This window comes from Anneissia japonica, unplaced genomic scaffold (assembly GCF_011630105.1).
Source record: "Anneissia japonica isolate Jap-2015-1 unplaced genomic scaffold, ASM1163010v1 scaffold665_len1252844_cov201, whole genome shotgun sequence".
NCBI classification, from domain to species: Eukaryota; Metazoa; Echinodermata; class Crinoidea; order Comatulida; family Comatulidae; genus Anneissia; species Anneissia japonica.
Genome location: NW_022757135.1, coordinates 376,781 through 396,045, shown reverse-complemented (window position 1 = coordinate 396,045; position 19,265 = coordinate 376,781). Strand labels below are relative to the sequence as shown.

Here is a 19,265-nt window from a genome sequence, read left to right as displayed (position 1 = left end):
TTTACCTTATATTATACCTTACTTTACCTTATATTATAATATAGAATAGATCATAATACTTACTACCGTACCATTCTTATTGCATGGGCTATTATTATATACAAGCCCGTTCATTATATTAAATACGATGGGTGCGTACGCATAATCGGAAAAGCTCCAAATCGGAAAAGGTGTTTTTATTTTAACCAAAATTCTAACGTTTAGGAGAGTATAAAAGTTATCACAGTAGAAAATTCGATAAGGAAATTCGGTAAGCAATCGTATTGACCATGCTCACGAACAGCTGTACTATTGTAGTTTTACAATATACACTTATGTTATATCAGTGAAGCTTCACAACAAACTTATTATCAAAATGTCTGCAGTAGGCAATATAAACATATCAATGAGAATGTATTAGGCGTATGTATACAACAATACACTAATAAACCTATTTTGTATTTTTGTTCGATAACTAAGTTACACACTGCTTTGTTTAAATTCATGGTCTCTGATTCTAATGTTAGTGTTATTTAATTGAGTAAACAAGGAAACTGTTGTCTGAACTAAATCCAAGCAATGTATAAGTTGTTTTTCCGGGGTTTTGTATTAAGCAAAAAAATATGCTAAGTTTGTTTTTCATTCTGATGAGGGTCAATAACCTCGTATGAATTATCCCACTAATAACAGCATAGGCCCTATTTCAAAATAAATAAATATATAAATTGTTAATGACAAATGAATTTAGGCCTATACTTATGATCCCGTCTGGGGATCGCCCGGCATCCCCCTTATCCACCCTGGTCGGGAACGTCGGTAGCCCTTGAGAAATTTAGTCTTGCACCACCACTGCAACCAACCAACTAAACTATTAATCAAGTAAGTAATCAATCAATCAATCAATCAATCAATTAATCAATCAATCAATCAACACCGACAACCCCCCAATCAAAGTTTGCTTAACCATGTAATCTGCCTTCAAATATAAAACAGTTAGTTATCGAATTTTTAGTACCGTATTCCCTTTCATATTTAGGCTAGGCCCATTCCAATACGTTATGATTTTATCTCGTTATTTGGCACTAGGCCTTTAAGTTCTGCATTGTATTAAACACGCACCTCTTGAGCAGTAGCCATAAAGATAGGCCGACGTGTTTATCAAACATCTTAAGTGCATGACGTTAATAAGAGCTGAATAAAATACCACAGTCGGCAAAAACATACAAACACGATATAAAAATCCTTTAGAGAGATTCTGTTTAAACAACATGCACTCATCATGCAGAATAATTACGGTAATAAAGATGCATTGACGCAAAAACAAACTTAAACAATAATATGCGTATAATCGGCACAATTAGTTCGTATCTGTGGAATGGAACTTTACAACAAGCATCAGAAAACGCAATAGAACAAAAGTATTAAAATATTAAAATGTTATTTTTATGAGAAGAGTTTATTGAAATATGTATGCAATATTTATTGAAATGGCGTAATAGGCCTAATTCTTCCTATATAAATACTGCATGCGTATAACGTCAATTCTAAACTCTTGAAATAATCATAAAGTAGAACACGTCCTTAAAGCAGGCGCGCACGTCACGGAAGCTGATGTACTTACGCCAACTGCACATCATTCGTCGACATAAAAGAGGCTCGTGTTCGCAAAGCCCCAGACCTCGAGTATGAGTAGAAACAAATAGTATGCTAACTGCAGAATCATAGCACTACTCGTGGCATGGGATAGATTGAACAATTATAATCGAATGAAGCATTACGTTGCCAAAAACGTGCCACGGAACCAACCCCATGTTAAGATAATATCACTTTATGCGTAGGCCTACAATGCAATCTGAATTTAGCGGTCTATTGAATAGGCCTACATTTTCTACGACAATCCATGCCTTACAATCTGTGCTATGCTATTGCACCCTCCAGTCACTAGTACAATGGCCCCTGTTGAATGCCTACCTTCTATCATTAGATGTTTCCGCAATTAAACTTAGCTTCCCTCTATTTAGAGACCAAAGTTTAGTCATGGACCTAACTGAAAGTACCCTCTAATTAAAGACCACTATAAAATAAAAAGTGATGTTAATGTAATTTTTTTTCTATAATAAACTGTATAGGCTTATGACATGACTTAATCATAGAAATATTACAGTGTTTGTGTATATTGAATAACGATAATATTAGTGGCAATGTTAGTAATATTTTTATTTTAAAAAAAACCCCAAAAAACAAGTTGTCTGGCTATACCATGAAATGTTTTATTAAAAATAAATAACAGCATGCAGTTAATGTACATCCATTTAAAAAAAAAAAACATTTAATGCACTATTTTTAAATTATCCTCTAAATAGAGAAATCTAAGGACCACATTAGTACCTAGAAATCACAAGTCTCCTGCAGAGTCCCGCAGTGGAGTCTCCTGGAAATAGGCAGGAGGACTCCCACTCTCCGGCTTGCCAGGAAGCAAGAATCTCCAAAAATAAACCATCCGCAAATTCATGAACACATTTGCTTGCTTTTACATGTTTTTACTACTGTATTATCAATTGTCTTCCAGCAGTTAATGTTACTCGTAATGGTTATCACCATGCACAGCAAAGTATATTTAGATTCAATGTCTAAAGAAAACTCATTTAAACAGATCTCCCGGATGTGGATTCTTCCAACTTGTGACCCGTCAGATTTCTTAATTTCCTCTGAACATATATTATTTAAAGACCTGCACCGATCTTTAATTAGAGGGATTCTAATTAGAGACCAAAGCTGCTAAAGACCTCTAAACCCCGGTCCCGGTAGTTGTCTTTAATTGGAAGGAGACTTATATTTTAATTTAAAGTTTAATTTATTCGACCATAAAACATAGAAAATAACAATTGAAGACAAATATTAATATAACAATTATGAAGGAAAGCCAGAGCAAAAAACTACTATATATCCAAGAGTTGTAATAGGCCTATTATAATATTTATTGGATTTACTCAGAAAATACCTAATAGTGCATCCAGAAAAAAAAAATAAAAAGAAATTAAATTCTGCCTAATTTCATCATATAATTGCAGACTTTAGGACTTCAGTATTGTAAACAAGCATATATCTGTATTGTTGCAACTATCATTAATAATAAATCGGTTAATTTTATAATCAATACCGTAGTGGCGCGTATTAAAGAAAAATAAAAAAAACCCGTTTGGTGAGACGCTAATTGGAAAGCGGCGCATTCGAGTAACTCAATAAATAATTGAAGGTGTAGGCCTATTTGAGTTCGATTCTCCCGCACTTGAAATACATACTGGTATATAAAAAAATAATAATAAAAATAGTCCCGTGCACGTGTGTTTATATAATTATATTGGAATTGTATAGGTGTAATTTTGCCCTACCTGACGTGGAAATGTACGGTACCGAATACTCAGTACATCTGAAAACAATTGCGAAAAAAAATCACAAGTTGTTCTCGGGTGGGACTCGAACCCACGATCTCCAGATCACTAGCCTGGCATCATACCTCTAGACCACCGAGCTTGCGCCTGATGGCCAGGGTTGAATTTGGGTCCAAGTAAGCAGCGGGTACTGCAGTGTTGATAGTAATTGTTATCGTATTCGGTACATTTCCACGTCAGGTAGGGCAAAATTACACCTATACATGTTTCTCCTGACGCAAATCCAGTTATTGTCTATTATTCCATCACGACAATAACAATTACTATATTGAAATTGTAAGGCTTGCATGCAATTTGACCTTTCGGCCCACGACTTGTAACCGCTTGTAATGTGGATGTTTTTTTTTTTATTAATAAAAAAAAGTGAAATGTTTATGAATGTATCGACCAGTTATTAGGCCTAGTAGCGCTAATGAAGTAATGATAACCAAAACAACAGCATAAACTGCATGAAATTAATCACAACACTTCCAGACACGCCCATATAATACACAGGCCGTGTCATGTTTGTTTGATTATTATTACAATTTTTATTTCTATATAAAAAAAAATATTTACAATCAAAGGTTACATGATTTTTTGCTTTGATATTGGACTGGGCCTTGGTGGATGATTGCTATAAATCAGAATTTATTTTGACTTTGAGGAAGTTTTGATCAGTCATCAACCGGTTTATTCGTCTCACTAATAAGTGATTCCATATCCACCATGCCACGCAATAATCCACGCCACTTTGACGAAAACAAAACACACTTGAATCTAGAGCCAGCAGGAACAGTACAAAAACATCCACAAATTTAAGAACATTCACATGTTGTTTATATTGAAATTAAAATTACATTTTTATTATTTGTTTTCTTTTTGCTTTAATAGAGGCCAACTAGCTTGACTTGCATTAGCCCACGTAGGCACAATATGAGCGGAACCATGCCTAGTAGCCTACCTAACTTCTTAAAATGAAATTGAATAGGCCATAAGGCAAAAACATCATTATTAATCCCCTGGCGTAAAACAAAACAAAACAAAAAAACACCATCGAATTGTATTACAAGAGCACCCGCTGCTGGGGATCGGATTCGACACTCAATATGCAAGCTCGGTGCCTGTCTAGTGGTTAAGACACCAGACTGTTTATCTGGTTCGTGGGTTCGAATCCCACAAGTACCTGCGAGACTTTTTTTTCGCAAGTATTTGGGAGAATGTACTGGGCATTCAGTACGATAAGGCCAAAAAATGTGTTGGCCACGTTTTGGGAAAATCCACACAATGTGTAGGTCGGTAGGGAAACTTTTAAACCAAAATGTGTTTACGCTTACAAAAAGTAGAAAATACACAAATAATACAACAATTTTGGATTCGCATCGCATGCCATGCGCTAAAATGCCGACCCTGAATTTCGTAAAATTTGGGTCGGTCGGGCATGGCCAACACAATAATTTTTTTTTTATTTGGCCTAACGTACGAAGTAGGGCAAAATCATCATTCCTATAAAATCTCCTGACATAAAAACACCATCAATTTTTGATTGACCTTCAAAACGATTTGATTATTTCATCATTAATGTAAAAATCGCTAGGGAATAATTCAACTAGGCCTATTATTTTCATTTACAGTGCAGTGTAGCTACCAAACCGCATGTGTGTCCAAACATTACCAACGCGTGTGAAAATTTACGTGGTAAACACCACGCGAATATGTTTACACTACGCGTAACATCAAACGCTGTTCAGTACCTTTAGTTTAAAAGCAAGCTCAATTGTAAGACATAAAAACATAAACAGAATTCACGTCAAAGGTTTAGCTAACAAACAAGATGGTCGTAAGTTTTGCTGCAAGGAAGTGCAACGTACGTACAAAAAGGGCAGGTGAACTTCTAGAGCCGCGGGCCTAAACCTTACCTTCGATACGATTTTCAGGAAACTCCTACTTTTCTTCATACTTATCAGATTTTATTTATATGTTTTTTATATCCAATTCACTGATTTTAGTTATCAGCCTAGTATTTCAAATACATGGCTTTGGTTTGTATTGTTGTTCATTAATATAATGATGTGTTATGCTTTTATAACACTTTTTAATGTTCAGAATTATTTTCTTAATTAGACCTAATGGTACATTTTCTTCCAATGTATTTTTTTTTACTTAAAATAAATGAATAACATGTGTTACCATCCTGTTACCTGGCACTTGTTATTATGACTGGCAATAGCGTATACTTACGATGGAAGATGAGGATCTCCTCAACAAGGCTATATGTGGTCGTGAACTTAAATACTTATAACTAATTAACATTAGCTGACGAAGGAATGTATTTTAAATTATTGTACAGTAGGAAATTCCACTTCAATGTAAAATGATTCGGTTTTAAAACTGAAAACAACATTTTATTATTCACCGTATGACTCAAGTACGCACGAAGGTTAGCTTGAGTCCTTGGACGACCGATGATGAAAGGGAAATGGAAAAAGAAAATGTTTGGAAACGAAAAAGACATTTGGTGAGATGCGTTCCCCATCAAGGACCGTGAAGAGGTTTTGGGAGGGGGGTGTGCTCCCCACGTTCATTGCCCAGGGCTACCGGAAATTTACTACCGTGTACGTTAAATAAGTGGGGATCCATGTGACATTATTGCTCAGAAAATAAAGGCTCTCATCTTTATATTCTTGAATTTAAATATAAATTAAAATAATAGTTTATACCGTATCTCATTGTTATAGGCCTATTTTAAAGCACTCGTAGCCGTAGTTGTTTGATCAGAAAAGCTAAGGCCTATTTTAGTCATTTTAATCATGAACTCAACCAAACATTACATTTATTGTATTGAAACAGGTGAATATTTCCGTTTAAAATCGATACCAGTGGTGGCGCTAAGGGAGGGCAAGCGTGTCAGATCATTTTCTTTCCCCACCCCCAGTTTTTCCAGAAAAATAAACATTGTAAGACACTCTGGCGCCGCCATCGATTCAATAATTAATTTGATATGTTGATATTGAACTGACAATTATCCACGTCTATTAATAACCAATGTAATTCAGTGTTTAGATATTTTATCAGAATTAATTTTCTTCCCTACATGGTAGGCCTAGGCATATGTCATTTGTAGTTGGTTTTTTTTATTTAAACTTTTTTACGATGCTAAGTCAAATACAGTAGGTGTTTAAATAAAAATTCGTTGATGAAATAAGACACTTAATTTGTTGATGATTGCCATATCGATTTTATATCCGACTTTTCAATAAACAACGAAATATTAGATCGATACTGCTTCGTTAAGCAGCATTTTTTGAGTTGCATAGCATTATAGTATCATGATATGAGGTGACCACATATTCGTAACACAACCTATTTTGTTTTGTTTAAAATCTGTGAAATTCTAAATGCGATAATATTCGTTTGTTAGAAAAATGTTAGCATATTTTCCCCCAGTTTGCCAATTTGACAGAGTTGTCTCATAGACACTCCGAAAATAAAGTCTGGGAGTGCTTTTTCCGAGCGTCTAGAGGTGGTGTCACATTTGAAAGATCCTCTCCCTCCATCGGGTTTAAAACAGTTGGACCAACTTGTAAAACGAAGTGGCCAATAAAATGCGGTGTATTATATACCGTACTGTACAATAACAATGATGAGTTTTTTTTTAAATGCTAATTTCCTCATTTAAAGTACAGAACCATATACACTATCATTCTTCTTTTTTTCCATTGTAAAGAATTTATTTTTAGTATTAGGCCTGCATATCTTGTGAAGTTTAATGTTATTCCCAGTCTCAGTTTCAATTGCACTTCTTTCCTTTTTTATTATTTTTTCTATAATAGATGAATAAGTGCAAAGTATTAAGTATCGGCATCTACAATCTGAAGAATGCTAATGACTCAAACTAAAATAATGAACGGAGTGTGAAGAGGGAGCTGAGGTGGTTAGATAACGGCCAGCAGACGATGCATGACTGCAGGCTTGTGTGAGTAAAGTGAGCGTAATCTAAAATCAAAATCCAATGTTTAGTCTGTGTGATTTTCTGTGTAAAAATCAGTCACGAATTCAACATTTAAGTTCACATTACAAAGGGAAAAGAAATGAAAATGTCATCGGCGTTATCAGAAAATGTTTATTACATAAAAAGACAATGAAAAAAGTTGCCATTAGATACAACGAGGTACTATAATATTGAGCCATTCTTAATCACCCGGCTCTCATCATAAGCCTCAAAATTGATCATATGACCTGGTTAGCAGACGATACTTTTTACATCATACGTCAATGAGTTCATTTCGTGGGCACCAAGGCCTACATAATCGAGATTAAGTATTTCAAACTTATAGCCAGAAATACATCGTACAGAACACTGGAATCTTTTAGACATTTTATTCCTACATTACACATAAATATGTATAATAATATTAATAATAATAATAATAATAATAATAATAATAATAATAATAATAACAATGATGCTGGTAAATATAACAATTACAATAATAACAAACAATTATAAAATTAACAGTGATGATGATGATGATGATGATGACAACAACTGATAAAAAAAGTGATTTTTTTACTGGCTTTTAAAAGCAGCTAGGAAAGTCAGATTTAGCAAAAATTTCAAAATATACAACATTTGGTTGGAGATTTTGTCCTACTAATCAAGGGAATATGTTACTTTTTGAGCTACTGTTTTTTTTTTCTACGTCCTACAACACTATTTATTTACACTATAGAGCACCCTAATATATCAACACATGATACAAAATATCTATTTCCGAAAAAAAAAATTTTGTCGGACAGATTTCAATCAAAATCAATTAAGACTTCATTTCTAAAAATGACAACACATTGAATATAATTCAGAGTACAAACATGTGTGGAAAAAACACGCAAGGAAGGGGTTTAATTTATTACACTTAGCAATCTCTTCTCGCTCTCCATCAACAATTATGTAATACTTAACAGAGGTCTGAGCAAGCATGACTGTTGATGTGCAAATCAAAACAATATCTTACAAATAGGGACAGGAAGTTGGGGGGAATAAATATTAGAAAAACAAACGGCAGCATATCAAACAGATCACGGAGCAATTTTACAATTACCCGTTTCAGAAAATCGGAAGAGTATAAAAATGATGAAATAATACTAAAAACAGATACAGATGCCATTAGCCAGATGGGAGTATTTGCAGCTAAAATGGCAAACACATCAATTTTGTTTTTCCACTGAAAACGGACATGGACACGAACCATCTGGCAGCAGGCATTCCAGAAAAATTGGTTTGATGATATGGAAAATGCTGGATACACATATCCTGGTACGTGACTTAGAGATAATGTTCTTTAAAAACACTTTTAATCTCATCATTTTCATCCCCATTAATTTTTTGGGCATATTCCAAAATTTTAAATACAATTTTAGGCAATGGGAAAAATAAGCTATCTGTTCTCATGAGTTTGCTTATAAATATTCATTATATACAAAATAAATATTTAAAAGCACACAATTGGTTCAGTAAAAAAAAAATCATTTTCAGATGATTTTTAACAATACACAATTATGCAGATCTAAGGTATAATTAATATATCATGAATATTCAGAAGTACATAATTAATTATTAAACCCATAGAATATTAAAACTATTTTTTCCAAAAAAGTTTTAATGCATAATTAACATATGAATGTTAAACAGAACAAATAATTAATAAATATTTGGTGGATTTTTAACAATAAAATTTTATGTCGTACAACCGTGGGCCGATGAATACAGCTCGGGTTGCTGTGGGCGTCAGACGCAGCGATGCCACCTGCTGTTTGTCGATGGCAGTTCTAAACGGATTGTCATTAAAGACGATCTGTTGCGCGTGCCTTGTGATGTTGCTTTCTAAATAAAATCTCGTCGGCCGACGACCGTTGGGCACACTTTAATACATGATTAACATAGGACTATTTTTCAATATAAGTTTACACTGGTATACAACAAATGCTGATGTAAATTTTCCCGTTGTGTGTGTATTGAACAGAAATCTGCCAGCTATATCTTGCCAACAGGTGAGAATAAAAGTGATAGTTTTCAAAAACAAAATAGGAAAAACTTCTCAAAATTCATTAAATTGAGATTCCCAAGGCCGATATACAACCCTGTGAGACAATTTAACCGATTTCCTCCGTCGCAATTCCAGCTACCGCCTCCCTTGGCATTGATCTAATATCGCTTAAACTGTCTCTCCGAGTTTTTCAAACCTATTGTAGCCTAAATTTTTCACTTGGAGGAACACAAGTGGGACAAACCTTGTAAGAGTATGGGTACAAACATGTCATATTTTATCATAGAGTACAATCAGGCTTCTGATGAGTTAAATATCAAATTTACGACAGCTTTACAAAGCAATATTATTCCGTCCCATAATGCCTCGATTCGCAGACTAAATTCACATCTAAGGAGAGTGTAGTGACTACTGTAGAGTCAGGAAGTTAAATTATTTATAGTATACCTTGGTTTTAACCTACAATAATGTATGTGAAGAGCACTTTTAGTATTTTTGTTGGGCAGTAAATCAAGTATGTTCAGATTACCAAACAGTACAGTATGTGTTAAAATGATGGGACACATTTTCTTATACGCAATTCATATAAGAAAATGTTAACACATGCCTTCTACCACATTGTATCTGTGTGAATCGGTATAATTTCAAGGTTAGGATGCATCCTATCCGAATAAGAAAACAGACATCACAGAAGCAAGTAACACCCGAGATAGTTAGCAAGAATCCGTCCACACGCTCACGGGGCTTACCATTTATTGTGGCAGTGCGTGTATCTTCATTGCCTGCATATTAATTAGCAAGGTTTAATTCAACATGTAAAGGTAACAGTGATATTGGTAGAATATCTTTCTTGTAACATTGAGCAGTTGATTTTTTTTAGACTTTTTTGAAATTAATTTTGTCATGTGTGAATCAGGTATTAAGTCCTGTCAAAATTACCCAATTTTCTTAGACAAAAAAACTGTTGTATGCCCATATATAGACATAATGTGCCTATATATGGTCATGATGTGATGTCATCATGACCATATTTAGGTGTCACATGTGTTTGTCAAATATAATTTGATAGTCTGGACAGAGCTTTAGAAATGTTAATATACGCAACAAAACTGCTCATTTGTTATTCATTGGTTTAATTTCACTGTTTCAGTGATTGTGTCTGCAAAGTTCTGTATGCTGTTGTGTCCATTCTTGCAAACCACATTAAAGAATCTCTTTGCTCTACCGCGAGGATTTTGGTGTGGTTGATTCAGGATTCCGTTGGTTCTGCTGGTGGTAATTCCGTGCTAGATTCCTCTGTTGTCTCCATTGGTAATTCTTCTTCATCTTGTGAGTTGCTTGAACTTGGGATTACTGAAAGAAAAAAAAAAAATTTAAATGTTTTTTCCCAAATACAAATTTTCAAATACAATTCAATACGGTATTTTTTTAAAAAATAAACCAAACAAAAAAAAACAATCTGAATTCAAAAACCACAACTCAAGACAGGAAAACATTATAATAGTTACATTAACTCTATAACAGTAGTATGGTTGAAATACCAATTTCTGAGAGACAGCCTTCTGTCATCAATTAAACAGCTCAACAATAAACAATGTCTCATTCAATACACCAAGGGGCATTCACTGTCCTCTTTTGACAATTCTGTCCCAGGCCAATAATAATAATATCAAGAATGCCCATGAAAGAATTTCCAGCAACAAAAAAACCAAAATTATTGTATTAAATCAAATGAGGGACAAAAAAAATCCTCAAAGCCTAGTAATTATCCTACAGTTAATCAATCAATCAATCATTTAGCTCACATGTCCTCCTCTTGTTCCTTTCTTAAATAGTAGCAACAAAGAATCTATGTCTGTGTTTACAAGATGAGAAGCCCTTGGTAATCAGACAGGGACCATTCACAATTATATAATTTCAATTTCTGCGTAAGATAATTCTTTTCTCTGTTCTATCCATCAATCATGACAATTAAATTATGTAAAGAAGCATCATCATTCTGACAAATGTAGAAATGTAAATTAACGGAGGAAATCCAGCGACTATTTTTGTGATAAAATAACACCTTTGGCTAAGTGCCTTTACCAACAACAAAAGTGAAACAGCCATCAGCATTAGGGTAATAGGTGCAGTGGTAATTGATATATCAAGTCTTTGTAACTTATGTCAGTCCAACAAACTTCTTTATCCCTTCTTCCCCACACCCACAGCCATGTGCACTTAGGTAACAGCTACAGGTAATTGATACATCAAGTCCTTAACTTCAACAAACTCCCTCACCCCTTCCCACTCCCACAGTTGTGAATGAACATCTAGGTACTATAACAGGTATAGTGATAATTGATATATCAAGTCTTTGAACCTGTTAGTAAAACCAATGTCCCTCACCCCACAGCCATAAGCACATGGGTAACAGGTATATTGGTAATTGATATATCAAGACTTTAAGACCTCTGTAAGTCTAATAAACTCCCTCACCCCTTTTCCCACCCCCACAGCCATGAGAACCGAGGTAACAAGTACAATGCTAATTGATATATTAAGATTTTGAAACTTGTCAGTCCAACAAAACTATGTCAACACTCCTTGGTACCAAATGCCAGTCACCTTCACAAAGAAAAGAAAAACACAACAGAATATAGGTAATTGGATGCCATAGCCCCCTATAAAGCGTGTACCTGAGTGCTTTCAAAAAGAAATGTTACAGAACTGGAGAATTCCAGACACCTGTGCACCAAAACTATTAACAATCAAGAAATCAATATCATTCCACACATTATTATTAATATTAGTACACAAAACCATTAATTATATAACCAACGCTTTATGTAATGAGTATACAGTACTGAATTTTATGTGTCTATCAATGTAAATCATATTGTACCAATTAAATTGTGTCGTAATTGGAAATCGAGCAGTCAAATAATATCCCATCAACGGAAATTATCGTTAAGGGTAGGTAAAAATAGGTCATCTAAAAATAGAAGTAATTTAATTTATGATGATAATAATAGTGGGTACTGATATGAGGAGGATAAAAAAGTTATTAATGAAATATAATTTGAAAAAAGTACAACATTGTTTAGATACCAAGAGAATATTGGTATGGACAATATTAAATCTTGATAATTAATAATAATTGTTTTGATGATTGTTCATAAATATTTAAGTAAAAAAAAAAAAAAATGATGACCATTGGCCAGTGTGGTGATGGTTAACTATGTCAACAAAGCTGGCTTATGATTGGCTGGTTGGTGATAATTGTGATAGAATGTGAAAGTGGTGAAGATGGCACTTGAAATGATGCAATCAATGAGAATCTACAACAGGTAAAATGCTATCCAGGCGAGATAAACCTTCTGGTAATTGGTAAAACATGTTCAGATTTTTTGAATTAGTCACACCGGGTTGGTCCACAATGTTTCTAATCAACTACATATTCCAACTAACCATCACATCAACTTTTTTTCAACCATTTTCAAGGAAGTGTTATGAGTCTGTGAAGCAATATCGCTTTGATTATTAAACCAGGTAAGAGCCATTAAATATACGGTCCAATGAGCAATATTAAACTGTATGATTGAAAATAAATTTAAAGCAAAATTAAAGCACCAATTGTGAGTTAATGTATCATGTGAAAACAAACTGGTAACAACCAGGGTGGAATTCAACTTACGCCATTCAATCAAACCAATAGCCTGAAATCAAAATCATAATTCATTCTAGTAAAAAAAAAACCAAATGTTTTTACTTTAAATAAAAGATAACAGGTTGGGAAAACTTGGTTTGAAATAGAAGAAAGAAAATGAAGAGCAAACGTGAATTAAATAGAGCAGTGACGTATCTAAGAGTATTGACCTACTGTGGCTGATAGGCAGGGAGAGAGAATATAAAATGGGAAATTGGGAAGGGGGAGGGTTTGGTTAGGGAAATATGAGATGTGATTTTACAGTAGGTGGGGGAACATAGGGTTGCAAATATTTTGTGGGGTCCGTGCTCCCCACACCCATTCCGCCACCCCCTAGATTGGTCACTGAAAGAGACAGTAAAAACTAATATGAAAAAGGATGCAACTAATTGAAAAAATGAAATGCAAAGTTAAGTACACTGTAAAAGAGATAAATGCAAATGTGAAAAAAAAAGAGAAATAAGGCGAAAAAATAATAGCAACTTCAAAATTACGATCTAAATGTTGCAATAGCATTACAAAATTCTTCAAAATTCACTATTATTATTATTATTATTACTATTATTATTTTATCTAAAATGACAGAAAAACAGATAATTGTTCAGAATCTTTACTGTACATAATTCAAACTTGAAAACCTATGGCTGAATCTGAAAAAAAAAGAGATAAGAGATGCATGACGTGTCAGTAGTCGGTCGGTAGTTAACTCACGTAGGCCATCTTGTACCTGCAACAGTGTCCAGGTGTCACAGAATTTGTATGAGGAAATCGAACAGACAGGTGAAAGAAATAAATGATTATACATCAAAACTAGAGGCATTTTGTACTCCAGCCAAAATCAGTTTGGCGTTCATCTTTAATTTGTGATCTTAAACATGAAAAAATAAACATGTTGAATCAGGAACTTTATATCCAATGAACCCAAAGGCTGCCAGAAATAGAAAATATTCTACCTACACTACTTAAAAAATAAAAGCATGTTGAATTGAGAAAATATTTTGGATTTCATTTTCTATAAAGAAAAAAAAAATTGGGCTAGGCTCTACAGGATATTTATTCTATTACCATGGGGAACGGCCTAGCTCATCTAGGATCAGTGAAGAATGGTCACTGACAATAACAATGAACAAACTAGCACGTAACATGACTTGGATGAGTGCCATAACAATGACGCTTGGGACCAATGGCTCTCCTCCAATACTTGACATTAACTTGTCTGATCAACATATGCAAAGTTTTAACATTATGCGTATGTAATATAAAGAGTCAATCTTACAATGAGGTAACAGTTCAAAACGATTGGCCACATATTAAGCACCACCAATAAATTATCTGTATTACAGAAATATTATGTTGGCCTACTTTATTCTTTACAGTATCTACTTGTTATTATAACTATAGTAGAACCCCTCTTTTGTGACACCCCTATTAGGGGAACACCAGACAATTTTTCTGTCACAAAACAAGGAAAATTCTTTTAACACTACAGTTAACCCCTATTCAGGAAACACCCCTATTAAGGAACACCCTATTAAGAGGACTGTCTCTTTATTAGGGGTTACATAGATAGAAATCTTTCTTAATTCTGGATATTGAGTCAGTATTGTTACACTGTTCTTCCCTAAAATCCAGGGTATGATCTTAAATTACATTAAATTACAAAACAAAATTAAAAGAAAAATGCATCAAAATGTATATAAATTATATAAATACAAGAAACAAAAGAAAAAACAAATGGGTACATTAATGAGATTTTTAAAGGATTGTAAGGAAAGAGAATGAATATTGCTACGAATATCTGATGATAGATAATGAAGATAACTTAGCCTAAACCTGACAAGTACACTAGTTAAAGCTGAGAATAGGCTTAACTTAAATCTCACCGGTAGATGCTACTGTATATACTGTACTGTACTTTGCAAAATTGATCAAACTCAGAATTTCCCTGTAAGGATAAATTTATTTAAAAACTATTTGGTACTTGAAATAAAAAGAGGAAATATGATACTTTGCGATAACAGTTTTCAGCAATAGTACATAATTCTTTATAATAAATGGGCAGGGTTGTGGTTGGAACACTCTGATCCAATTTAAAGTACAGAATTTACAGGAAACCTAAAATTAAACAGTATTGGAATCCATCAGATTAAGAAATTTCTCATAAATCTTTTAACAAGTTATAATTATGTCCTAAAATATATAATTTTATTTTATTTTTCTTTTAAAACAAATGTTTAACTAGTAAACAGAGTATCTATTGACATAAATCAACTAAATCTCTCAGTAAGATCAAGGCCTAGATAATATTCCTTAAGAAAGAGTACACCTAAAGCCAGAGTGTCAAGTAAAGGTAGACCACCTGATTTCAAAGGCGAAGGCAACACTAGGCCTAGAGATTCTTCGCAGCCTTTGATGCTCTTAGCATGAACCAAACCAGTGTTTCCTTCATCATTTCCAGCCTTGATGACAACCACTGATAGGGCCCAGCGATCCAAACAGCTGGCCTAGCTATTGCCCTTATACAATTAACTTGTTTGTTGAATTTGCTTGGTGATGATAAGCTTTGATTCATTCCATTCTAATTTATAGTGATTATTTGTCCAAGTTCATAATTAGTGGCACTGTCAATTCCTAGTTAGGCCCACCTGTTACCATAGAAATAAATGGCAACGATGACCGAGGCAATAAAATTGGATTAAATGTAGACTAGGAAACCTATAAATAATAAAAATAATGATTGAGTGAATAACAAATACAAATTAACTGCATTAAAATTAAATTGACATACCTGTAATACATGAAAATTGGGCCTATTTAGTTAGTGTTTTATTGCTAAAGTTTAAAAGTAGAATAAGTATGGAGAGAAAATAAGACCAGTTTATAATATAGGAAAAGATCTGGAAAGGAGTGGCAAAATAGAGACTAAGGATGGAAGGAAACCTGGATTGGGACGAGTACTGGGAAAAAAAATGGTCTCTGAGAGGAATATGGGAATAGAATGAGACTAGATTGTGTGTGTGGGGGTGGGGAATGACTTAAAGTTAAGACAAGATATAAGACTGGAAGAGGAGACTGGGAGAACAATAGTGTAGAAACAAAAGCTTGTCTGGAAGTAGAAGAAAACTAATTATCTAACTATAAATGACAATTTTAATTGCATAACATCTCGGTTTTCGCCTTCACTATTTCTTGCATGTGGTTTTTTTCAGTACCATTTTTTGGTGTCACCTGTGGAAATAAATCCTTCAGTGGGATTTAAAGGGTTATCCCAGATATCAACATTGATGACTTGTTTTCCAAGTTTTGTTTCTTTGTATTCTGTTTTTCCGGTTTTGTGATGTTATTAAGTTGATCAAATAAATAAAAATAAAATCAAATTTGTCTGGTAATTAAATAAAAAATATGATTTTAGATAGAAAATACTGAATTTCGCACAGTAGGTGTGGGAGTAAAAGTGATTTAGGGAAATTGAGTGATATTAGTAGATCATCTGATTTGCTTTAAATAAATGATTAAATTATTTATTACAAATTTAACACATATGACAAAAAGTTAAAAAAGCTTTGACTTATTTAGGCATGCAAGTCAAACTGCCAATAGCCATTTATACAACTGCCAACATTTATACAACATTCCATATTTTTACAGTTTTCATGACAGTAAGAAAGTACACACACTAGATGAAAGTGAATTGGTCTTATTTGCAAATATACAACTGTACTGAGTTCTTTTTCATGCAAAGTACCATTATGAACATGGGACCAACTGAGGTACAACCTACCAAAAGGATTAGGTAATATATGATTACCAAATTACCCAAGCAAAGATTGGCATTGCCATGTTTCAAACCAGGAAATATGCATAACAAAGCCTGTTTCCTTACTGATACGCCACTGTAATCCAAGTTTTTTCTAAAGTCAAGAATAAATCTAGACTATCGTTTGATATGGGGAAGTGGTGGGATGAAAGAGTAGGTTTAATTACCCATGATCCTATAGGAGGGCAGCTCTAATCAGGCCAAACCACAAAACACATGACACATCACAATGGCTTAAAGTGCTTTAACATTTTATTGATTCAATAAGACTCTAAATGTTCATCTCATTATGACTAAAGACTTATTTGTACTGGATTAATTTTGACCAAGACGGAGAGTAACTTTTACCTTGGTTAAATCGCACTGCTGTCCGCACTTGGATTTAATACATAGTAGGTTTTACCGGGACCATTACCTGGACAATGACTAAACGACAGATCATATGCTTTTGCTAATGCATGGTCAGTCAATGGAACATTGGCCATTGGTCAGTCTAATGGACCTTTTCATAGTGTCAAACTTGAAAACTGGCCAATTAGAACATGGCCAGCTATACGTGCGTGTCTAACAAGCACACGTGTTGCGTATGTAATAACACTGTCCTTTTGTGGGAACTTAGAACAAAATCCAAGGGGCGGGGCTTACTGGAAAGTCCACTGAGCATACAGTACATTCTGTGAAAAGTCCCGCGATGCATGGTAGAAGTCACGCACCCAGCGAGATTTTTATTTTTTTGGTGTGAAACGCAGAAAAAAAATAATTTAAAAGATTTATTTTCAGCATGGTTTTTCTGGCGGTGATTCAGGCAGAAAATTTGATACTCTTTTCCAAAGTGTATAGTGTTTTTTAACATATGGGCTATACTGCACACAGGACCAATGGCTTAACTGTCTCATCTGAAAGACGGTGTGTGATTGTAATTTTCATTTTAGATCTCCAGTTGAAACTAGGAAATTGCGAGGATGGAAACAAACTGGGAAGTAAAGGTATGGAAAGATCTCCACGATTCGAGAGAGGAAGTTATGATGTGAAATAACTTCTTTAGGCAAAATAAACCATTTATTAGATCCAGCGGTACAAACTAAAGACAAGACTGTCCTTCAACTTACTCATCTACAGATCTAGTCTTCACTTCCTTACATATTAACCATACTGCCTCCCCAGGGGAAACTCACCACTTCTAAGCCTCCTAGGAGTTTAAGCTGACTAACAAAATGGCAGCTTTATTAGGCCACACATTAGTAAAGAAATGATAAAATCAAATATTATTACTGTTGGGAATTATGGCCTTCTGAAAGAACACTCATTAGGTGATACACGCTTTTCCAAGTTTAAGTAAAAGTTATTATTATTAATTATTATTATCATTATCTGTTTGTCATTGCATATTTTAAGTTTTTAAGACTTTGAGTACTTGAAACAATGAACATTGCTGGCAATCTGTATTATTGCCAGCAAAAAACATATTTCCAGTTTCACTAGTACCTTGTATGACGATATAAAGAGAAATAGTAGTGTATTGAACAAAACACACAGCAATTAAAATAACAAAATTTCATTAATAGTGACTACAAATATAAACATGAATTACAGTAATTACAAAAAATAGGTTACTAAATCCACTTAAGTAAAAATTCCCAATTTCCTAAAAACTGCTAAATCCTGATCAAGTGTTTTCTAATCCCAGTGGCAATGGAAATTTTCCATTCATCCTGTTGTTTGATTCCATCATCATCTATGGCCATTTCTATCTAGTTCCTAAAACAATTATTCAATGTTTAAAATAATAAATAAATATGAACAGACCTCGGACCAGTTAAATTGTAAACAACTAGCGCCCTCACCTAAAGAAATAAAGTATCAAATTTTGTACTGTGGCTAAAAGGCACCTTTAGACGTTTTTTTTTACTGCGGAAGGCGCAATAAAAATGCATGACCACTGACCATCGACTTAACACGCTTTGAATTCACTCAAGTGTGAAAACGAGATCTCAGTAGAAATACATTGTGAAGTCTGTGACATTTAGTAGTGTCTAGTACAAATCAGGTTTAAGTTATACAGTACTATAGATCATGTAACTGGCAAGTTACTGTTGAAAAAACAAACCAAACGTCTATTGATAGGTTGTACTAATGCACTTTAAGTGTAAGCAAAACAGCCAAGACTGTTAACAATAACATCAACAATTTGCATCCAATTTAATATAACAAATATTCAAATTCTATTATTTTTTTCTGTCAGCAAGTCTGATCATGGGTTTGTATTTCAAAGCTGTCTGAGAACAAATTAAGACAGGATTTGT

At 33.9% G+C, this 19,265-nt stretch overlaps 1 protein-coding gene across 1 annotated transcript in view; it reads right to left on the bottom strand.

Moving 5' to 3' along the window:
• Positions 1–7,513: 7,513 nt before the first annotated feature.
• Positions 7,514–19,265, bottom strand: part of LOC117124446 (SWI/SNF complex subunit SMARCC1-like) — a 29,797-nt gene continuing 18,045 nt past the window's right edge. The window contains exons 7-8 of the mRNA XM_033270679.1: positions 13,134–13,155; positions 7,514–10,810 (exon numbers count right to left, since the gene is read on the bottom strand). Of these exons, the coding sequence (XP_033126570.1) occupies positions 13,139–13,155 (17 nt within the window). The 3' untranslated portion in view covers positions 7,514–10,810; positions 13,134–13,138. The remainder of the gene's footprint in view (positions 10,811–13,133; positions 13,156–19,265) is intronic.